General features: G+C 42.6%; 1 protein-coding gene across 1 annotated transcript in view; it reads left to right on the top strand.

Annotated features, from left to right (window-relative positions):
- Positions 1-1940: 1940 nt before the first annotated feature.
- LOC122564629 (serine/threonine kinase-like domain-containing protein STKLD1) overlaps positions 1941-24613 on the top strand; it is a 31040-nt gene continuing 8367 nt past the window's right edge. Inside the window, exons 1-7 of the mRNA XM_043719719.2 lie at positions 1941-2075; positions 2224-2310; positions 9482-9526; positions 13600-13674; positions 15043-15147; positions 22350-22420; positions 24298-24413. Coding sequence (XP_043575654.2) covers positions 1989-2075; positions 2224-2310; positions 9482-9526; positions 13600-13674; positions 15043-15147; positions 22350-22420; positions 24298-24413 — 586 coding nt within the window. The 5' untranslated portion in view covers positions 1941-1988. The remainder of the gene's footprint in view (positions 2076-2223; positions 2311-9481; positions 9527-13599; positions 13675-15042; positions 15148-22349; positions 22421-24297; positions 24414-24613) is intronic.

Here is a 24613-nt window from a genome sequence, read left to right as displayed (position 1 = left end):
CTTCATCAGGAATGACTTTTGCTCATAAGGCAAATAGCACTGCTTTGGCCTTACAGAATCATGGAATTGCTTCCTGGTCAACATGCAAGGTGGCCTTAGTTCCTCTAATAGTCCCGAAACCTTCTAGGAAGACTTCTGGGTATTTAGTTAGGACTTCACTCAGGCAGCCATTTTCTAATTGAAAAATGTTGAGCCAATTAGGTGAATTTCTCACAATCAATTTCGCTCCATCAAACTTGGGTCCAGCTTTTTACTACAATCACTGGTAACTGAAGCAGCTGCTTTTCATAAGCGAAGGTTCCCTGATATCGGTTCTCAGCCAAACTGAGGTGTTGTGTAAAGTTAAGGGCTGGAGTCCAGAGTGAATTTTATTAAAAATGAGTTCTGCAATCACTGATCCAGCCTCGCGGGTATTGACTTCTATTAGAAGTGGATGATCATTTAACCAAACATTTATCTTGATTCGTTCTGGTTTGGATATTCCTGAGCAATTTAACAGTTCCATATCAACTGTAGGTAGACTTTCCAGCATATGAACTCTCCTGAATACATTCCGGAGAGTTCATACAGGTCTATGAATGACCTTACTCAATTCAGTTCTGGTAGGACTCTTGCTGACTTGAGTCTGCATACCAACAACTACTATGGGTTGCTGGCCAGGATCCTGAAGAAAATTTTAACTGTTTGGCCAAGGCTTGGCTTTGTTTTGGGATTTTGCTGTGGGCTGACCAGAGTCACTCTGATCAGGAAATGTGCTGAGTAAGGCTTTGCAATTACCTGCACCCACATGATGTTTCCCAGTTGGACTGGTTAAGGCGAGAATGTGGTGCTGGAAAAGCACAGCAGGTCCGGCAGCATCCAAGAAGCAGGAGAATCAATGTTTCGGGCATAAGCCCTTCATCAGGAATGAGGCTTTTGGGCTGGGGGGTGGCGTTGAGTAAAGGTGACCATTTCCATTGGAATACCTTGCTCCAATGGCCATATTTTCCAATAATAAAGCCAGTTGTAGCACCCATGTGAAGTTAAGCTGAGTTTCAACTTGCAGTTACATTATTATTGTTGATTGATAGATGTACCAAGATACAGTGAGGAGCATTGGCAGAGAAATAACACCCACAGCCTCTTTGAGTTTGAGGGCAAAATGACCATCATGCTGGAGGGACATTGATGGTGGGTTTAAATTCACCCTCAGTCTCTCTGGGGGGCATTGGGATGGGATGAATTAACCCTCATGATGTCTCTAGGGATATTGGGGTGGGGCTTAATTGACCTTCATGATCTCTCTGGGAGGACATTGGGGTGGGGGTGAATTGACCCTCATGGTCTCTCTGGGGGGAGACATTGGGCTGGGGCTTAATTGACTCTAATGGTGTCTCTAGGGGGATACTGGAGTGGGGCTTCATTGACCTTCATGGTCTCTCTGGGGGACATTGGGGTTGGGGTGAATTGACCCTCATGGTCTCTCTGGCGGACATTGGGGTTGGGGGTGAATTGAGCCTCATTGTCTCTCTGGGGGACATTGGGGTTGGGGTGAATTGACCCGCATTGTCTCTCTGGGGGACATTGGGGTTGGGGCGAATTGACCCTCATGGTCTCTCTGGGGGACATTGGGGTTGGGGGTGAATTGAGCCTCATGGTCTCTCTGGGGGACATTGGGGTTGGGGGTGAATTGACCCTCATGGTCTCTCTGGGGGACATTGGGGTTGGGGGTGAATTGACCCTCATGGTCTCTCTGGGGGACATTGGGGTTGGGGGTGAATTGACCCTCATGGTCTCTCTGGGGGACATTGGGGTTGGGGGTGAATTGACCCTCATGGTCTCTCTGGGGGACATTGGGGTTGGGGGTGAATTGACCCTCATGGTCTCTCGATGGGAGGAGTCATTGGGGGTGAAATGTGACGAAATATGGAACGGAAATGTATGAAGTGCGGTGTTATATCGGAGATGGTGACTCCAGCGGCCTGTGCTATTGGGCCTCCCTTGGCCCCATGGTGCAGTGCGCGGGCTGGGTTGCCCTGGTAACGGGCGGGAAGGCGGGAAGGCCGTCGTCCGTCGGCGCCATGGACAACTATGAGGTAAACCCCCACCCACCCCGGAGCTTGAGGCCTGCTGCCGTCCATCCCCGCCCCTTCCAACGACCTTCTCATTAACAATACACTTTTCAGCAAGAATTCCGAGTTTTAGTTATTGTGCAGCAACTCTCTCTGCTCCATTCCCATCCAGATTCAGAAAACAGAGCCCAGAGGCAGCTATGGGTTCGTGCACATCGTGAAGCGTATTAACGATGGGAGGACATTTGCCATGAAAGTGGTAAGACTGGTCTCCACAGTGACACTGGTATCCATGGTAATATGACACACACATCCACAGTGGACCCAACAAGTGACATGGTGACATAACGTGTGTATCCATGGTGATGTGATTCATGTATCCATGGTGACATAATGTGTGTATCCATGGTGATGTGACTCATGTATCCATGGTGACATAATGTGTGTATCCATGATGATGTGACTCATGTATCAATGGTGACATAATGTGTGTATCCATGATGATGTGACTCATGTATCCATGGTGATGTGATTCATGTATCCATGGTGACATAATGTGTGTATCCATGGTGATGTGACTCATGTATCCATGGTGATGTGATTCATGTATCCATGGTGATGTGACGTGTGTATCCATGGTGATGTGACTCATGTATCCATGGTGACATAACGTGTGTATCCATGGTGATGTGACGTGTGTATCCATGGTGATGTGACTCATGTATCCATGGTGACATAACGTGTGTATCCATGGTGATGTGACGTGTGTATCCATGGTGATGTGACTCATGTATCCATGGTGACATAACATGTGTATCCATGGTGATGTGACGTGTGTATCCATGGTTATGTGACTCATGTATCCATGGTGACATAATGTGTGTATCCATGGTGACATAATGTGTGTATCCATGGTGATGGGACTCATGTATCCATGGTGACATAACATGTGTATCCATGGTGACATAACATGTATATCCATGGTAACATAATGTGTGTATCCATGGTGATGTGACTCATGTATCCATGATGACATAACGTGTGTATCCATGGTGATGTGACTCATACATCCATGGTGACATAATGTGTGTATCCATGGTGACATAATGTGTGTATCCATGGTGATATGACATATGTAACCCCAGTGACATGATACAGGTTTGACAGTGACTTTACATAGGTATCCATGATAACAGGACAGTATTCATGTTGATATGAAACTGCTATCCACAGGACATGACATATAATGAGTTTCCATAGTTAGGTATGATATTGACAGGACTTTCGAAGTAGGAGCATGAGCAAATCTTCCAGCCCTGAACCTGTTCTGCTAACCAAAAGAATCATGACTGACCTTTTATTTCATCTGCATTTTTACACACTAACCTCAAACACCTTAATTCCCATCTGTCCAAAACCTATTGATCTCTATTTTGAATATACTCAACAAATTTGAAAGGGTTCAGAAAAGATTTACAAGGATGTTGCCAGGGTTGGAGGATTTGAGCTATAGGGAGAGGCTGAACAGGCTGGGGTTGTTTTCCCTGGAGCATCGGAGGCTGAAGGGTGACCTTATAGCGATTTACAAAATTATGAGGAGCATGGATAGTCTTTTCCCTGGGATCAGGGAGTCCAGAACTAGAGGGCATAGGTTTAGGGTGAGAGAGGAAAGATATAACAGAGACCTATGGGGCATCTTTTTCACACAGAGGGTGGTACGGGTATGGAATGAGCTGCCAGAGGAAATGGTGGAGGCTGGTACAATTGCAACATTTAAGAGGCATTTGGATGGGTATATGAATAGGAAGGGTTTGGAGGGATATGGGCTGGGTGCTGGCAGGTGGGACTAGATTGGGTTGGGATATCTGGTCAGCATGGATGGGTTGGACTGAAGAGTCTGTTTCCATGCTGTACATCTCTATGACTGTATAACCACACGTCCACAGCTCTCTGGTGTAAAGAACACTGCGAAATGAAGTAATTTTTCATCACATCAGCTCTAATTGCCGACCCCTCAATTCGTTAACTGAAAATGTGTTTACTTGAAGAATGTGCTGGGAATCCAGAATTCCAGGCAAATGTCCTCCGAATGTCAATTCAAATTGCAACGTGGTTGATGGTGAAATATTATTCAGTAAAAATCTGGACTTTAAAACTTTTCAATTGTCATTTTTAAAAAAATAATGTATCTGGTTTACTAATGTCCTTTAGAGAAGGAATGCTCCCATCCTTTTCCTGTCTGACCAACATGTGACTCCAGATCTGCATGAACTAGTTGACTCCCAATTGCTTTCTGAAATGGCTTAGAGAGCCACTCTGTTCGAGGGCACCCAATAGATGGACAAAGTTTGGTCCTGCTTATCAACTGGAGTTGCCCCTCATTCAGTTTTAATGCTGATAAGGCCATTCAAGAACAGATGTAGGAATCAGTTAATAAAGAACAAGATGAATGAGTCAGGGATGAGCAAACAGATATTTCAGTCAGTTTAAATGAAGAGGGTAGAAAGAGACTTATGAAGAGTATAGTCCCGACGTGGATAATAGGTAGACCTGAGCAAGAGTACTGTACAGTCCTGGTCATCGCATCACAGAAAGAATGTGGTGACGCTGGAAATGACAGGAGATTTATGACAATGTTATTTGGAATGGAGAATTTTAGTGTTAATGAAAAGCTGGATATGCTGTGTTTGTTTACTTTAAGACAGAGAAGGCCGAAATTGGATTTCTGTGAAATGAATAAAATTATCAGGAGTGAGATAGGTTCTTCCTATCCACTCTATTTTTATTAGCTGTGAGATCAATAAGTAAGGAGACAGATTTAAAATAACTGGTAGAAAGATTAGAGGAGAGTTTAAAATGACTTTCACCCAGAGCAGGTGGTACTGAGCAAGGGAGTTGAACAGTTTACCAGGACTTCTGCCAGCAAGTCATGATGGTGCAGGAGGGTAGGTGGAGCAGTGAACACTCCCTTCTTATGGATTAAAAAAAAAGGTGTGTTAAAAACACTGAAGGAGAGCTGGTGGGAGAGGGAGCACAGAGACCAAAGATTCCAACCCAATGTTTTAAATTTGAAAGAGTAGAGCACACCTTACATCTCCATCAATTATTCTTTAAATGTGAGACAAAGACGAAATCCCTGCTGATCTCATTGTTACAACCACTGCTACTGTCTTCAAAGGAGGATACAAAGTGGTCTGTTGGAACTACTAAGAAATTTCCCTACTCTTCACCGCCAGAAAGACAATTGCACAAGTCCTCCCTCGCCACCTCCTCCCTGTCTCTGAAGAAATCCTTTCGGAAAGCTAGTATGGCTTCCAACCAAACATGGAACTATGAACATGACTTCCACTGTTCAGCAACTCCAAGAGAAATGCCAGGAACAGCACCAACCACTTTACATTGAGTGAAAAGCCTTGATCAAATCAGTCACTCAGGAAGTGCTATGGAAGACCCTCTCAAAGCCTCGCTGTCCAGAGAAATTATTAACATCCTTTGTCTCCTCCATGATGAGATGTCAGCGAAGGTCCTTATTGACGGTTCTGACAGAAAGCTTTGAGGTCAAGACAGGATTCAAGCAGGAATGTGATAATGCGATCATCCTTCTCTTCATCTTGTCAAGAAAAGGTTTTCCAATGGTGTGAACACTATCTGCAGGATGGACAGAAAATGTCTCAACCTCAGCTGATTGAAATCCAAGAAGAAAACAACACTGACGTCAGTTGTGGAACTTCAGTATGTGGATGACATCGCCGCACAATGGGAAAACAATCTTCAAACCTCACTCAACACTTTTGTGGAAGATACTGAAGAACTAGTCTCAGTCTTAACCTTGAATCCTTTACAAACTTGTCTCAGGGCAAGTTCAGGTCTATTCTTTCATTAAAAATCAATGGAGAAATCCTTCCAATTGTGGAACATTTCCCCTACTTGGGGGAAATCATCTCTCATCTAAGGCTGATATTGATGTGGAGATTTAACACTGCCTCCAGTCTGTGAATGTTGCTTTGGATGCCTGTGGCTGAGAATCTTCAACAACTGCAACATCAGTACTGATACTAAAGACCTTGTGTATAACATAGTTGTCCTTCCAACTCTTCTAAATGGCTCAAAAAAATAGACACCATCTCGATGCCCTGGAGAAGTATTATCAACACTATTTGAGATGGATTCTCCGTATCAGCTGGAAAGCCAGTATCTTTGAAGAATCCAGTAGTACTAGCATCAATACTGTAATCATTAGAAACCTACTTTCCTGGTTCCAGCCACATTTTTAGGATGTCTAAACTCTGACTGCTATAGCAAAATTTCTTTGCCCAGCTCAAGAAGGCACTCAAACAGAGGAGGATAAAGGAAACTTACCTCAAGTAATCCAACAAAGACATGAATACCCGGAAGATACCCGCTCAGAAGAAACTGGCTTGGAGGGTTTTCCTGTCTGAAGGGACACAATTCTTCAAGAATACAATTGGCAAGATGGGGTACAGAAAGGAGCCTGGAAAGGGATGCTAACAATCTTGGGTCCAAGGACCAATCCCACTTCCTGACACATGTGCAAGCATTCAATTGGAGCTGTGGCTCTAGGATTGGGCTCATTAGCCATGCGAGCACACCTTGAACCCATAACCAGTGATATGGATGTTCCTAGGTGGACAAGCATACTCATAATTATAGTGAGTGGTTTGCCAACAGCATCTTTACTCTCAGGCTTTTTTTCCATGTACATACTTTAGGTAGTTTCTTCTTGATCCCTAATTTTCCTTCCTGTTTGTAATATATTGATACAAAGGGAATAAATAATGTCTGCCTCATGATCTTTGGGGCTTTCCAAATCTTAATGTTACATGTCTAGCACAGTCGACAGGATTCTATAGCACAGGCATCAGTTCATGGCGATTGAGATTGAAAAGTATCTGGCCAAGCTGGAGCGGACGGTGGAGTTGTTGAAACTGACACTTTCCACGAGGGAGGCCAAAGCTGCTCTGTAATTACTGGAGGCTCGGAAATTAGCGAAGGAAATCGGGACTTTATGCTAAGCCCAGGCAGAGGATTCCATATATGTTCCCTTGGCACTATGGTTATGGAGGAAGGGAGTGGATTGGATATTCTACTTGCTGGAAAGTGGGAAGCTAGACAGATTTGGGGAAAGACAGGATACAACCAATTATCCTATGATTGAAAACTGGATGAGGATTCACAGCCAATGTGGCATCCGAGGCCTCAGTGTGAGTAAGCAGGAGGCATTTGTTATGGAATATCTGTGTGGAAAAGCGCATTAGGAAATTCTGGAAAAAGATACAGTAATTTAACTGGTTAAGATCTACATTTAATGCAAGACCTCTATTTTCCCAGAACCTACTGACAATATTTTGAGGAAGAAAATCTTAAACTCACAATATAGTTGCCTTACTAAAGGATCTTGTGGTATAATGGTTGTCGCCCTACTTCTGGTCCAGAAGGTCTGCGTTCAAGTAAAACTTGCCATGGATGCGTGTCATAACAAGTCTGAATAGATTGATTAAAATAACTGATTGTCTACCTGCTCATCAAATTAAAACATTGACCATTCAGCAGCCTCTAGCGGTTTCTTCCCATTCTGCAGTTCACTCACACACCACACCTTAGTCAGACTAACCACACACTGTGCACCCAAATGCTCTCTTCGTTCTTTTAAGACATTGGTTAAAACCTGTCCACTTAAGCAAGCATTTGATCGGCATCCTGATATTTCCTTTTGCGAGCTTGGTGTCAGATTTTGTTTGATTGCTTCAGTGAGTTGCCTTTGGGTTATTGCTACATTAAGAGAACAATTTAAACATGTTGATGCTGTTCTTTATTTTGGGCTTCCCCCTCCTGGATGAGTCTGACTTTCCACTGTTTGTGTGAAATGTAACGCCAACATAGGAGAGCATAGGTTGGTAAGTTTGCAGATGACACCAAAATAGGTGGTGTAATGAACAATAAAGAGTATTTCTCAGAGTACAGTGGGACCTTGATCAGATGAGCTGGTGGGCTGATGAGTGGCAGCTGAGGTCACACACCTCCTTCTGGAATATGCCTATGCAAAGGAATTCTGGAGAGAAATGCAGTGATGTTTGTCGAGGTTCATCCTGAGCAGCTCTGTGACGCGGGACTCCGTGCTCTATGGTCTGTTCCCCGGGATGCACACCGAGACAAACATCAACTGTGCCTGGAGGATCATCAACTCGGTCAAAGATGCTCTTTGGTCTGTCCAAAACCTGTTGATCTTCCAGCTGAAGGAGTTGACCCTGACTGAGTGTTGCAGAGTAGCACATTCCAAGGTCCAGGACTACATGTTGAGGGACATGCTGAAGTTTGGGGCAGCTTTCGCCAAGGCGCAGTGGGGAAAGACCACTGTGTAAGGTCTGCCTGCCTAAGAAGAACAGGGGACCCACTCAGTAATCAGGCCCCGCTGACGCCTCAGCTAAATATCTGGATGGTCAATGTACAGACTTGTACATACGAATGATTAATTCCGAACTCTGTATGTAAAGAAATGCAATGTGTGCATAAGAGTGACTTGACCAATTGTATAGATATCAAAATAATTTTTTGCATAAAGTATATTTTTGAAATTTAAAAAAAAGGGAGGTGTGGCATGTGAGGGCATGAGTTACACAGTTAATGACAGGGCCTGGAGAGTGTTGTCAAACAAAGAGACATGGATGTGCAGGTGCATAGTTCCTTGAAAGTGGAGTCACAGAGAGATGAGGTAGTGAAGAAGGCATTTGGCACACTTGCTTTCATTGGTTAAAATTTTAGATGTGAAAGTTGGAATGTCATGTTGCTGCTTTACAGGACATTGGTGAGGCCACTTTTAGAATATTGGAGGCAATTCTGTCCTTCTGCTACAGGAAAGATCTTGTTAAACTTGAGAGGATGCAGGAAAGATTTACAAGGCTGTTGCTGAGTCCAGACGTTTCAGTTATATGGAAAGGCTGAATAAGCTGAGTTCTCTGAAGCATTGGAGACTGAGGAGTGACCTTATAGAAGTTTATAAAATCATAAGAGGCATGAATAGGGTGAATAGGTGAGATCTTTTTCCCAGGGTGGGGGAGTCCAAAACTAGAGGGCATGGGTTTAAGGTGAGAGGGGAAAGATCTTAAAAAGAACCTAAGGGGTTACTTTTTCACAAGGAGAGTGGTGCACGCATGGAACGAGCTGCCAGAGGAAGTGGTAGAGGTGAGTACAATTATAACATTTAAAAGGCATCTGGATTAGTATATGAATAGGGAGGGTTTAGAGGTATATGGGCCAAATTGGGACTAGGTCAGATTGTGATATCTGGTCAGAGTGGACAAATCGGACAGAAGGTCTGTTTCCGTGCTATATAATTCTATAACCCAATGTAATTCTATATTGGCTGCAATCCTTTTGACTATATTCCATTTTTACCCATCTCCTAAAACTAGGTTGAATTTATGGATGAGGCAACTGCCAATCGTGCTGTGGAAGAAGTAAGTATGTAGCCTAAGTTGCAGGGGTCAGTGTACATGACAGGTTCAGCTATAATGCACAGAGTGTAACATCGGGGTCAAGGAAGCTTTACTCAGTGTCTATCCATGTACTATGGATAACTAGAAGTGTGTGGGGACAATGTAGTGAGAACTTTACTCTGCATCTAACACTGTTGACCTTGAAGTGGCTGATGGGGACATTGTAGAGTGAAGAAAACAAAGAATTGTGGATGTTGAAGATCTGAAACAAATAAAATCAGAAATTGTCAGAAAAATACAGCAGCTCTGGCAGTATCTGTGGAGGTAAAACATCATCAATGTTTCAACTATAGTGACTCTTCTTCAAAACTGATAAACTGACAAGAAGGTGGTATTTTTATTGGTGACACTGACTGCGGTTGGGAATAGTTTCTTCGGGAGGTGCTGAAAAATGAGTGATAGGTGGTGATGGAATCCAGAGAAAGAGAAGGTAGGCATGCAAAGGGATTGTTAATTGCAAGCCAGAGAAGAAGAGAAGAGAATAGGTGAAAATGAAGTTATGAGTAATTGATGACTGTGTTGAAAGGAACCCATGTCATGATGGGACCTGGGGGTGTGGGGAAAGGGTAATAGACGTCATGGGAGGTGCTCAATATTTAAAATTGTTAAACTTGATGTTGCGTCCTGAAGACTGTGTCAGGTTCTTATGCAGAAACTGAGATGGTGTTTTTCTAGGTTGTGTTGCTGAAGCACTGCAGTAAGTCTGAGACAAAAATCTTGAAATAGGAACATTGTGATGTGCTGAAGTGGCAAGGAACTGGAAGCTCAGAGTCATTTTTATGGACTGACTGAGTTTATTCTGCAAAGCAGTCACCCAGTCTGCATTTGTCTCCCCAATGTCGAGGAGACCACACTGAACAATGAATACAGTAGATTAGGTTGTGTGAAGTGCAGGCAAATTACTGCTTCACCTGGAAGGTGTGTCTGGGACCTTAGATATTGAGGGGGTAAAGTACAGCATTGCCTGTTTCACTTCTACATTGGGGTGATAAAACACAGACTGTGTGACTACTTCACAGAACACTGATGTTCTGTCTGTAAGAATGATCCTAATTGTTTACTTCAACGCACCATCATGTTTCTATGCCATTATATCTCTCTCAGGCCTCCTGCTGTGCTCCAGCGAGGTTCAACACAAGCTGGAGGAACAACATCTCATTTTCCACTTGGGACCTTACTCAGCCTTCAGGACTCAGCATTGAGTTCAATAATTTTACAGCATGACATGGGTTGTTTTCAGCACAGCCAATCCAATTTCAACTTTTAACCCATAGTATTATCTATCTGGCTTCTTGTCTCTGGCTAATTGTCAACAATCCCTTTGCCTCTCTCTCTGGGTTTTGCCTCCACCTATCTGTTCACTACTTTTCCTGCCCACCGCCCGCCATCAGCATATATACCACCTTTTTCTGGTTCTTATCAGTTCTGGAGAAGAGTCACTGAACTTGAAACAGTAAATCTCTTTTCTCTCACAGTTGCTGCCAAATGTGCTGAGTTTACCCAGCAATTCTATTTTTGTTTCTTACAGTGTAGAGTAAACTTTACTCTAGATCAATCTATACTGTCCCTTTCTGGGAGTGGTTGATGGGGACAATGCAGAGGCACCTTGAAAAGATGGCCCAGAGGCCAGTGTCCTATCACCAAGTCACAGTTTATTTACACATGCTTAGTACATGGACTCTGACCAGCCAGCTCAGAGCTAGTCCGTAGAGGGAGGAAACTCTGAATCTCCTGTTTATATCTGTTGGCCAGGGCTCCCAGATTGGGACTGTTAACTTGGGCTAATCAAGGGTCTCAAACTGTGCGAGATCTGCTGGCCCTCTTTCCAATCACTACATTTCACCTCCACTGCCAGTCTGGGATGTATCTTCTCCTGGAATGTTTTGCCCCAGGTCCGCTTCCTGTGATTGTGATTTGGACACAGTGGTGTGTACCAGACTGTAGCCTGTCTCCTGTGCCTAGAGTGTATAGGGAGAGATTCCTCCTCTTCTTCAGGCAGTAACTGTATGGAGGTTGCATCAATTTTGGACTATGAGGTTACTTCAACAGTAGATAGAGGGGAACAACACATGGTTTCTGACAGCCTTTTTGGCTGTTGTGAAGGAGAAGATAGATTTTTCTCCTGCCCAGTTTGTGAGGTAGCAGTTTTCATGTGATCCACATATTTATTTAAGATCGCATTGCCGATCGGACTTTTTTTGTCATGGGATATGACCTCGCACCAACCTTGCCTTGTACCCATTTCTATGGTTTCGACACCAGAATTTGTCCCCTGAAATAAACTGTCTCTCTCGCTTAGAGGAGGCATGTGGCCGGCATTGGGGGGGGGGGGGGGGGGGGGGCATTCCTGTTGCTGTTCCAACTCCTCCCCGAGTCCATGAACATCAGGTTTCACCTGGTATGGTGGTCTTCTTCCCATCTGCAATTCTGAAGCTATCCCTGTAGTTGCGTGAGGGATGGTCCTATAATTGAACAGGAACCAGGATAGTTTGATATTGAGTGAAGCTGTAGACTTTCTTTAAACCTGCCTTCAACGTTTGGACTGCTGTTTCCACCATTGGATAATGAATGGTATGGAAGTATCTGAAATGCTGAATAACATTTGACTTTGGGAAATACTCAAAATCCCTGGTAATAAATGATGTCCTATTGACCCTGAACAATACTTCTGGGAGTCTCTGTATTGCAAATGATACTCACAGTTTAGTAGTCATCTCTGATTTTGCTCAATGAACTCTGTGTAAGCCCAAACATTTTGAATGGGCATCCACAATGACCAAGAAAATTGAACCCATGAAAGGACCAACATAGTCAACATGTAACAGAGTCCGGGGTTTACCTGGCCATTCCCACAAATGTGGGGGAGCTGCTGGTGGTAATCTTTATCCTCGTTGGCACTCTGGGCACTGCCCCACCAATGCAGCTATGTCAGCATCTAGTCCTGGTCACCAGGCATAACTTCTTGTCAGCATTTTCATTTTGGAAACCTGATGAACCTGTGGAGTTCAGCCACTATCTGGCAGCAACCTTTACACAGGATGTCACTCTTGTTCACCATAATATGCCACTCTCTGTGGTGAGGCTATCCACTTCCACTGGGATGTCCTGTAGTTCTCATGGTCTGCCTGCCATATTTTCTACGACAAAGCCAGTTGTAGTGCCTGTTTGAAGTCCAGTTGGGCTTCAGCTAGTAGGCACTTTTGCATGGTTACATCATTAATACCAAATACCAAACTGTCTCTCAGCATCTCACTCAGGGTTAACCCAAAGTCACATGCCTCTGTCAGTCTTCTTAAACCCATCAAAAATCCTGATATGGATTCCATTGATTCTTGAATAAAAGCAGTAGCATCTCAGAATTAGGGGAGGCTTGGAGTCGTAAAATATTATAGCTATACGAGTCAACTCTTAGTATCTGGTGCCTCTGGGAAAGTTAGGTTCCTAATAACCGAAAATGCTGTGGATCCGCAAGCAGTCAGAAGGATTGCTCAACTCAAAGACTGTTGTTGTGAACAAATTTTCTTTGTGAGCATGCTGTTTTCCCTCATTGTCACTGAAATAACTGTCCGGAGGCTGATATCCTGTCACCAAGTCACCCTTTATTTAGTAGTTGACACTGACCCAACTAGCACTGAGCCAGCTCCTAGAGTGAGCAGAACTCCTGACACTCCTGTTTATATCTGTCAGCCAGGGCTCCCTAGTTAACCCAGGTTAACAGCCCCAGTGAGGGATCTCCTATTCAACGAGACCTATCTGATCCCCATTCCAATCACTACAGAGCTTCACTCTGTTGGGGAACTTTACTTTCAGTTTAAAAGAGTAGAGGGATCTTTACTCTGGGGTGTAGAATGGTTTTGAAAGTAATGATTCTGCTTTATTCTATTCCTGCACTCGTGCCTCAGTTTGAGAGATGAGCAGTGACAATGGTGCATGTGTCAAAGGAAGCCATTTTTAGCATAATGGTTGTGTACATTGGTGGCTTTATGTCAATGACATGTCATCCTATGTTAATTTGTCATCTTTTCTTTTCATAGGCAATGATCATGTTAAAACTGGATCATCCAAATATCTGCCATTATGAGGAGATATTTGTTTCTTGGGATCATGAGGTATGAGGTGCAATTGCTTGACAATTCTGTGTCTGTAATCATATTCTCTTGTCCTCTCTAATCAGTTAGTGGGGTGAGCTCCTGCCTGATGAGATGTTGAATACAGTTTGCAAAGTCAGCCAGATTCTGCTGAGTAGAGTGATTTAAGCCCTGCCTTGGCTAACATGGCTAAAACTGGGTTCATCTGCTTCTGAAGCACTCACCCTGCTTTTGTCATTTTTAGATTTGACTATTTCAGTGTTCTCCTGGTCGGCATCTCAACTTACACCCTAAGTAAACTACATTTCATCCAAACACTACAGCATTTATCTAAGTTCACATTAAATAATGTTCAGGAATCACTCCCAGTACTAGTTGATGACATTGGCTTATTTTGGATGCAGGAATTTATAGTTTCAACCCAATACAGAAATCAGATCGCAGCATCCAGGCTAACACTGAATACACTTTAGGTTTCTGCTAGTTATTACGGTAATAATAGCAGCTTAGCCTCATGCATAGTATTGTTGCCTCTGACTTCGAATCCAGAGATTTCCCACAAATTACATAGCAATGGTGATGAATGGTGCTCTGTCAGAGGGCCAGTTGTAACAGGATGTCACACTGTCTGAAAATCAATACTGAAGGAGCACTATAATGTCAGAAAAGCAGTGCTGAGGGATTGCTGCTTAGTTGGAGAAGCAGTATGAATGAGCACCATACTGCCAGAGAGGTAGTACTGAGGGAGTGCTGAACTAACAGAGAAGCAGTATTGAGCAAGTGTTGTACTGTTGGAGGACCAATACTGAGGGAGTGCTGCACTGTCAGAGAGCCAGTACTGAGGAATGCTTCACTACAAAGGGTTTGTTATAGAGTCAGAGAGGCAGTAAAGAGGCATCACTGCAGTATTGGAGGGTAAGTTCTGATGGAGGGTGAGTGCTAAGGGAGTGCTGTACTGTCAGAAAGGCAGTTCTGAGGGAGCATTGTACTCTTAGAGTGGTATATTTCAAATGAAATATTAAACTGAGCTTCCGTTTCCCCTCTCAACTGGATGTGAAAGATCCAACAGAACGATTTTGCTGAAAAGCACAGATGTACTCCTTTGTGTCTTGGACCAATGTTTATCTCTCAACTAACATCAACATAAGTAGCAAATTTGTTCAATAATCTCATTTCTTGAGTTCTTGATATATAAAAATGTTTTTCTCTTTCTGAACATTGTAACAGCTACTGCTCAAGCAACAAATACTTCATTGTTTGTACAGTGCTTATAATGTCCTGAGGTGTGAGAGGCTGTAGATAAGTGAAAGCTTTTCCCATACTTTCAAGGTAGCTGGGATGCACTCCAGTTTTTTATCCTTCATTTTGTTGTTGCTGTTTGCTGTTCAGGTGTCAGCTGTCACAGTTTGTATGGTCATGGACTATTCTCCTGTGGGAGACCTGGCTTCAGTCATCCAGACCAAGAGACAGATGAAGGGGAAAATCAGGGAGATGGTAAGATGGAAGAGGAAAGTCTTTCAACTAGCTTTTCATTTCTCTAAATACAAAGAGGCAAAGTAATAGCTGACTGCTAACTTTCAGCTGAGAATCATATGTAATTATAGCAGTAAATGATAACAGATCAACAGCCCATTTTAGGCAGGGTGTAATGTAAGCTGCTGATTTGCCGTCACCTTCTTTAATAAAACAAAAAAGAACTGTGGATGCTGGAGATCTGAAATAAGAACTGAAATTGCTGGAGAAGTTCAACAGCCCAGCAGCATCTGTGGAAAGGAAGGAGAGATAACGTTTGAGTCTGGTGAAATGCAATAAGGGGTATGTCGGGTTCCAAAAAATCGATTGTGTTAGTGGAGTCTCTAGTCCGAGGTACAGACAGACGTTTCTGTGGCCACCAGCGAAAACTCAGAATGGTGTGTTGCTTCCCTGGTACCAGGATTAAGGATGTCTCAGAGAGGGTACAGAATATTATCAAGGGAGAGAGGGGCCAGGAGGAGGTCATTGTACACATTGGAACCAATGACATAGGAAAGGAAAAGGTTGAGATTCTGAAGGGAGATTACAGTGAGTTAGGCGGGAATTTAAAAAGGAGGTCCTTGAGAGTAGTAATATCTGGATTACTCCCGGTGCTACAAGCTAGTGAGGGCAGGAATAGGAGGATAGAGCAGATTAATACATGGCTGAGGAACTGTTGTATGGAAGAAGGATTCACATTTTGGATCTTTGGAAGTTCTTTTGGGGTAGAAGTGACCTGTACAAGAAGGATGGATTGCACCTAAATTGGAAGGGGACTAATATACTGGCAGGGAGATTTGCTCGAGCTGCTCGGAGGATTTAAACTAGTAAGGAGGGCAGAGGGTGGGACCCAGGGAGATAGTGAGGAAAGAGATCAATCTGAGACTGGCACAGTTGAGAATAAAGGTGAGTCAATCAGTCAGGGCAGGCAGGGACAAAGCAGAGAACAAGGTAGGACTGATAAATTAAACTGCATTTATTTCAGTGCAAGGCAGATAAACTCAGGGCATGGTTAGTAATGTGGGAATGGGGTATCATAGCAATTATAGAAACATTGCTCAGGGATGGACAGGACTGGCAGCTTAATGTTCCAGGATACAAATGCTACAGGAAGGAGAGAAAGGGAGGCAAGAGAGGAGGGGGAACTGGTGTTTTTGATTAGGGATAACATTACAGCATCCAGGGAAGTTATTTGGGTGGAACTGAAAATAAGAAAGGGATGATCACATTATTGGCATTGTATTATAGATCCCCTAATAGTCAGAAGGAAATTGAGAAACAAATTTGTAAGGAGATCTCTGTTATCTGTAAGAATAATAGGGTGGTTATGGTAGGGAATTTTAACTTTCCAAACATAGACTGGGACTGCCATAGTGTTAAGGGTTTAGATGGAGAGGAATTTGTTAAGTGTGTACAAGAAACTTTTCTGATTCAGTATGTGGATGTACCTGCTAGAGAAGGTGCAAAACTTGACCTATTGTTGGGAAATAAGGCAGGGCAGGTGACTGTGGTGTCAGTGGGAGAGCACTTTGGGGCCAGCGACCATAATTCTATTAGTTGTAAAATAGTGATGGAAAAGGATAGACCAGATCTAAAAGTTCTAAATTGGAGAAAGGCCAATTTTGACGGTATTAGGCAGGAACTTTCAAAAACTGATTGGGGGCAGATATTCGCAGGTAAAGGGACGGCAGGAAAATGGGAAGCCGTCAGAAATGAGATAACAAGAGTCCAGAGAAAGTATATTCCGTCAGGGTGAAAGGAAAGGCTGGTAGGTATAGGGAATGCTGGATGACTAAAGAAATTGAGAGTTGATTAAGAAAAAGAAGGAAGCATATGCAAGGTATAGACAGAATAAATCAAGTGAATCCTTAGAAGAGTATATAAAGGCAGTATATACATATAGGAGTATACTTAAGAGAGAAATCAGGAGGGCATAAAGGGGACATGAGATAGGTTTGGCAAATAGGGTTAGGGAGAATCCAAGGGGTTTTTAGAAATACATTAAGGACAAAAGGTTAGCTACGGAGAGAAGAGGGCCCCTCAAAGATCAGCAAGGCGGCCTTTGTGTGGAGCCGCAGGAGATAGGGGAGACACTAAATGAGTATTATGCATCAGTATTTATTGTGGAAAAGGGCATGGAAGATGTAGAATGTAGGGAAATAGATGAAAAATGTCCATATTGCAGAGGAGGAAGTGCTGGATGCCTTGAAACACATAAAAGTGGATAAATCCCCAAGATCCCCTAGAACTCTGCGGGAAGCTAGGGAAGTGATTGCTGTTCCTCTTACTGAGATATTTGTGTCATCGATAGTCACAGGTGAGGTGCCAGAAGATTGGAGATTGGCTAACATGGTGCCACTGTTTAAGAAGGGTGGTAAGGACAAGCCAGGGAACTATAGACCAGTGAGCCTGATGTCAGTGGTGGACAAGTTGTTGGGGGGAATCCTGAGGGACAGGATGGACATGTATTTGGAAAGGCAAGGACTGATTAGGGATAGTCAACATGGCTTTGTGCGTGGGAAATCATGTCTCAATCATAATCTTGGTTGAGTTTTTTGAAGAAGTAACAAAGAGGATTGATGAGGGTAGAGTGGTAGATGAGATCGATGTGGACTTCAGTAAGGTGTTCAACAAGGTTCCCCATGGGAGACTGGTTAGCAAGGTTAGATCTCATGGAATACAGGGAGAACTAGCCATTTGGATACAGAACTGGCTCAAAGGTAGAAGACAGAGGGTGGTGGTGGAGGGTTGCTTTTCAGACTGGAGGCCTGTCACCAGTGGTGTGCCACAAGAATCAGTGCTGGGTCCACTGCCCTTTGTCATTTAAAGAAATGATTTGAATGTGAACATAGGAGTTAACGTTAGCAAGATTGTAGATGACACCTAAATTGGAGGTGTGGTGGACAGCGAAGAAGGTTACTTCAGTGTACAACAAATCTTGATCAGATGAGCTAATGTTTCGAGTCTAAGCTTTAACAAAGGGTCAGTTAGACTCGAAACGTCAGCTCTTTTCTCTCCTGACAGATGCTGCCAGACCTGCTGAGATTTTCTAGTGTTTTCTCTTTTTTTTTATAGTTCAGAGTATTGAGTACAGGAGTTGGGAGATCATGTTGCGGCTGTACAGGATATTGGTTAGATCACTTTGGATAGTGTGTGCAATTCTGGCGTCCCTCTTATCGGAAGGATGTAGTTGAAAGGGTTCAGAAAAGATTTCCAAGGATATTGCCAGGTTTGGAGGATTTGAGCTATAGGGAGTGGCTGAATAGGCTGGGGCTATAGTCTCTGGTGCAGTGGAAGCTCACATGTGACCTTATTGAGGTTTATAAAATCATGAGGGATGTGGATAGGGTAACTAGGAAAGGTATTTTCCCTGATGTATGGGAGTCCAGAACCTAGAGGTTACAGGTTTAGGGTGAGAGGGGAAAAGTTTAAAAGGGACCTCAGGGGCAACGTTTTCATGCAAAGGGTGGTGTGTGTATGGAATAAGCTGCCAGAGGAAGTGGTGCAGGCTGGTACAATTACAGCATTTAAAGGCTGTCACCATTTAAAGTACTGGCAAATGGGACTAGATTGATTTAGGATATCTGGTCAGCATGGACAGGTTGGACCGAAGGGTCTGTTTCCATGCTGTACATCTCTATGACTCTAAATGCTACCAGAGTTGCTCAGTTTCTCCAGGATTTTCTGTTTTATTTCAGATCTCTAGAATCCACAATACTCTGCTTTTTCTTTCAAAGTTCTATACCAATTTAATGTAACTTCTCAGTTCCATTTTTCTAGAGTTTATTTATATTTTCATGTTTTGTTAATTCTACATCACTGCTTTTAGTAACCTGTGTAGTTATCCAGTTTAGGCTTATACTTTCCAAGGAATGTTTGGTCTCCTTATTCTTCCAATCAAAATATATCACCTTGCATTTATTTATTGAACATTACTTGTCAATTACATGCTTATCTATGATATATCCATTCTGGTAGTTTATCATGATATGCAGGACACTGTATTGACAATTAGGAGAAAGTGAGGACTGCAGATGCTGGAGATCAGAGCTGAAAAATGTGTTGCTGGAAAAGCGCTGCAGGTCAGGTAGCATCCAAGGAGCAGGCGAATCGACGTTTCGGGCATAAGCCTTTCTTCATGCCCAAAACGTCGATTCTCCTCCTCCTTGGATGCTGCCTGACCTGCTGCGCTTTTCCAGCAACACATTTTTCAGCACTGTATTGACAATGGCAACATCAGCCATATGCAGGAGATTTTCATTACAGTAACACACAGTTTCAGAGGTTCTAAAGCAGTTATCAGCCATGGATACGTGGCATGACCAGAAATCATCCCACACCACTGAAGATGGACAACTTCACAGGCTTTATTTTTAGTAGACTTTGGCTTTTCCAAAATCAGTTTGTTCAGCTGTCAAAAAAAGTGTGGAAGTCATCTCATCTCTCAAACGTTATGACATTCTATTCCCATCATCTTGCAAAACTCAACTTTAAGTTTATTATATTTATCCATTTTCCTTGGTATTAGTTCTACCCCTAATTTTGTGTTTGTCACAAATTAAGATTAGATTAGATTGGATTCCCTACAATGTGGAAACGGGCTCTTCGGCCCAACAAGTCCCTCCGACCCTCCGAAGAGCATTCCCCAATATTATTGTTACTTTTGCAACAGGTTTTCTATTACTCCTGGTAGCTCAGTGAGAATGTGCCAAGTATATTCAATAATGCAATTTGTATTTATCACAGAATCTTGCAACACAGAAGGAGATCGTTCAGTCCTTCATTACTGCATCACACTTAATTTTTCAACCATCATGCATTTTTATTTATTTCTCCTTTTGAATGTTCCTATTGAATCTACTTCTACAGCCCTTTCAGGCAATATATTCCAGATCAAAACTCTACATAAAATATTTTACTTATCTCACTCTCTGGTTCTTTTGCCATTTTAAAAAAAGTCTCTGACCCTCTGGATACACCCTTTATATTAAGGGATGCAGTTTCTCCTTGTTTACTCTATCAAAACCTTTCATAATTTTGAAGATTTCTGTTAAAGTTACTTTCTCTAAGGAAAACGATACCTTCTCCAATCTGAAAACAAAGTAGTGCTGGAAGTCACAGTGGGTCAGGCAGCATCAGTGGAGAGAGAACAAGATAATATTTTGAGTCAGATGACTCTTCATCAGAGCTGAAGTGAGATGTAGAGGGTGGAAGCATTTCTGCAATAGTGTGAGAGTGGAGCCCTGTGGGAGAAAGGATGTTAATAGTACAGATTAAGTGATTGAAATGTGAGAATGGCAGAACTGCAAGACTGGAAAGAACAGATGGTCCCACTGGAGTGGAGAGAGGACATGGTGACAGAGAATGCAACAAGTAAAGCTAAAAGAAAAGAAAGAAATGGGAGTGAGTTCACAATCTGAAGATGTTAAACTCAATATTCAGTCCAGAAGTTGTAAAATGCCTAGCCTGAGGATGAGATGTGTTCCTCCAGTTTGATCTGTGATTCACTGAAGCATTGCAGCATGCCAAGGACAGACAGGTGGGTATGTGAGCAGGATGCTGCGTTAAAATGACCGGCCACGGGAAGACTTGAGTCATGCTTTACTCGAACCATTCTAGTAAATCGCCATTGCATCCTCTCTAAGGCCATGTCAGCCGATGCTGAACCAGTGAGCTTTTCATGAGGCATGTTACATGGAAGATTATGCCATGGATCTTTATTGAACTGGGGGAGGACATGAGAATCACAGACGATGAGAACAGATTAGTTGTAAAGATTTTGAGAAGGTGCAAAGGTGGTGATAATGGAAATTTGGAGAAACAGTTGACCAGGAGTTCCTTATCCATGCATTAACCACTGATGCCTGCTAGAAAACACCCCTGTGGTCATTAGTGAAGACCTTCAGAGATGAACAGCTATCATATTGAACATGAAGAAATTTGTAGATGTCAATAACTTCATACCTCACATAAGTGACTAATGCTCATGTTTGAGCCCAGGTATTAAGCTATGGAGGGCATCATAAGCAAATATGATCCCCATTTCATTTGATTCTGGATGGTGCCCAATGGCAATTAGTACTGGAAGCACTGGATAATACCCCATTAATTCAGATGAATTTGCACCAATCATAGAGTCCCAGTCCACAATCACCTCAGACTAGATTAGAGTGCTGGAAAAGCACAGCAGTTCAGGCAGCATCCGAGGAGCAGTAAAATTGACGTTTCGGGCAAAAGCCCTTCATCAGGAATACAGGCAGAGTGCCTGAAGGGTAGAGAGATAAATGAGAGGAGGGTGGGGATGGGGAGAAAGTAGCATAGAGTACAATAGGTGAGTGGGGGAGGGGATGAAGGTGATAGGTCAGGGGGGAGTGGATAGGTGGAAAAGAAGATAGGCAGGTAGGACAAGTCATGGGGACAGTGCTGAGCTGGCAAGTCTGTTTCAGGACATGGTCGAAGAGCTTCAGGGCAGAGGAAATGACCTGGGAGTTGCAGTGGGAAAGGGACTCCCTGAGATTCTTGTAGAGAGAGGAGGAAAACTTCTTCAAGGCAAGCATCCACAAGAGGATTCGCAGTAGGGTTAAAATCAACTAGGTAAAAACAAGGTCTGCAGATGCTGGAAACCAGAGTCTAGATTAGAGTGGTGCTGGAAAAGCACAGCAGTTCAGGCAGCATCCGAGGAGCAGTAAAATCAGGAATGCAGGCAGAGCGTCTGAAGGGTGGAGAGACAATCACCTCAGTTTGGATTGGCCAGCTCAGCACAGGCTGAATAACATGTCTGCCCGCTTCCTTCCTGATCTGGCCAAGTAAAGCAGGAAATTTACTGGCTTCAGCCTTGGTCATTCATAACTCCTAATCTCCCTATAATCTCTCTACGCACTGTCATTATCACCTCTTTATTGCTACCTTTGCTTCTGGAGCCACGACTCACCTTCTCTCAGCCCAGTATAAATACCTCCCTATTTCTCCCTTTTTTTTACCTTTGACAAAGGGTCAGTTAGACTTGAAACGTCAGCTCTTTTCTTTCCTTACAGATGCTGCCAGACCTGCTGAGATTTTCCAGCATTTTCTCTTTTGGTTTCAGGAAATTTACTTGTTGAGCCTTTAGTAAATTCAAGCAATTTCTTCCTCCCAAACTGTTCCTTTCTGTAACTGTTTATTACAAAATGCCTTTGTTTCCTTAGGTGATCAAGAATTTTCTGGGACAGATGGTGGATGTCCTTATCTACTTGAAGTCCAAACATGTGATTCACAGGTTAGTTGTTGGCATGTTTCACTTTGATTAACTTGAAAGATGCTGGTGCTGGCAAATGACATGTTTTTTCACATTGCAACCACAGGACAGATCCCGAACTTGGGTCATAGAATTAGATACGGATTAAAGCTACCTCTACTCAGTCATGATAAAGCACTGTTAGGATAGGTGCTATCCTAACAAAAGCTAATTGTTTAAGTTAACAAAGGCCTCAGTTTACCTGCCTGATGAAATCAGATTAACAGAAAGCACTGACCAGGTTTCTGTACTTAACAAGAACTGTTGTTTATGACAAATAAATAAGTCTGGTCACTCATACACAAAACTGTGAACAATTAACATTGAACTCTATTGGTTGTAACTGTTACATACCATATACATACAGACAGAAACAGAAAAAGAATAAAAAACATTGATGTTATGGGCAGAGGTTAAAAAAACTCTGGGGAAATACAGTTCAGTAGCACCAGCCTACAAACATCTGACGAGCTGCTCCTTTTGTTTCCCAAGATCTCAATTCTCCACTCCCCTTTCTGGATTATTTCATTTTCTTGCAGAAGGCACAAGGTGCTTGTAAAGTCTTTGAGTTACTGATACAAATAAACAATTTATGGTAACTAGTGGGAGAAAATAACTAGCTTTCTTCAGGCTTCAGTTACTTTTACTACAGAGAGATAGAGACACAGAACCCTTTTCACCAGTAGTCCATGTGCTTCTTCTCCTCTCTCATAAACATGCTATTCACCAGAGAGTTGTTGTCAGGCTGATGACTTCCAGAGGCCACAACTGGTCACAATTGCACAAACCAATCAACAATCTTTTGCTGGATGAAGCTCACTCTGTATCTGTGCACTTGCACATTCACACTCCCATACACATAACACTCACTCACTCTCACTCACAAATGCATGTGCTGTGGCGACTTATCTCTACCCCCTCTACTGCTTGCAAAACAGCAATGTAAGTGCAACTCACACTGTGTTTTAGTAACTTGTTTTAGAAAGTGTGACAAATTTTCCTCAGTCTTTGGATTTCCCATTTTAGTCCACAATCAAAAATTTTTAAAAAGCCTTCTACCTTCCATCTCTCCTTAATCTTTTCAAGCAGATTTGGTGCATCTGTTTGAATTCAGAGCAACAAATTCATGCTGTGTATGTATTTGAACAGTGAGCCTCCCGGTGAGATAGCATCATCACATAGCTTTGGAAAAGCAGGGCATTGCAAATTGAAACTTCCAGATATGTGTCATGTGCATCTATCAGATATTACAATCTGATTTGTGCATTAACAATGATGAATGCTGTTAACCTGACTATTATATTGATACCAAAGTCCAGTCCATTCTGTACCAGTCGCATTTGAGATTTTCCCATTTCCCCACCAATCTTTGTTCAAATCTAATTTGGGACATTGTGTTGGATGAATCTTTCAGTTGAGATATTAAACTGAAACCTGTATCTATGGATGTTGTTGCAAAGATGGGTAGGATGTGTTCTCTTCAATGTGCTGGAGTCAATATTTATCCCTTTCCTAGCAATACTTCTGATAATTATCATATTGCTGTTTGTGGATCCTGCTGTGTGCAATTTGATTGATGTGTTTCTTATATTACAATTGTGAAAAAAGTACTTTGTTGGCTATAAAGTGCTTTGGATGTCCTGAAGTTGAAAACCATGTTACATACATGCAAATTTTTGTTTTTATCATTTGGACTATAGGAATGTGGTGGGATAGACAGGATTATCCACTCTGCCATTTAATAGCTTACTCTTTAGATTCATATGCAGACAAAATTTTTCAAAAATGTGTGATTGTAAGAAGAATAAAATACAAATTTACAATGTTGTTTAAATTTATTTAATATATTCCTTCTATAGAAACTTGAAACCAACTAACATCCAAATGCTGGCTGATCTCTCATTTACAATATGTGATTTCATCTTTCCTACATTTGTCGGTGATGAAGTTAAGTTCAAGATAAGGATGAAAGACTGTAAGAGCCACTGTTTATTTCACCCAATATTCAGCCTTTATCACCTGAGTTGTTTGAAGCGAGCTTGAACATCTCCCTGATTTGTTGGTGGGGTACATCTTGGCCACGGTATCTCTGAGTGGCGAAAGTCTGCCACAGCCAATCAAAGTTCAAGACAAAAAAGCTGCAGATGCTGGAATCCAAGATAGACAAGCAAGAAT

Source organism: Chiloscyllium plagiosum, unplaced genomic scaffold, assembly GCF_037043375.1.
Source record: "Chiloscyllium plagiosum isolate Xiang-an unplaced genomic scaffold, Cpla_swu_hap1 HiC_scaffold_21, whole genome shotgun sequence".
In the NCBI taxonomy this organism is placed as follows: Eukaryota; Metazoa; Chordata; class Chondrichthyes; order Orectolobiformes; family Hemiscylliidae; genus Chiloscyllium; species Chiloscyllium plagiosum.
The sequence above is the reverse complement of the archived record's forward strand: the minus strand, read 5'-3'. Positions and strand labels throughout refer to the sequence as shown.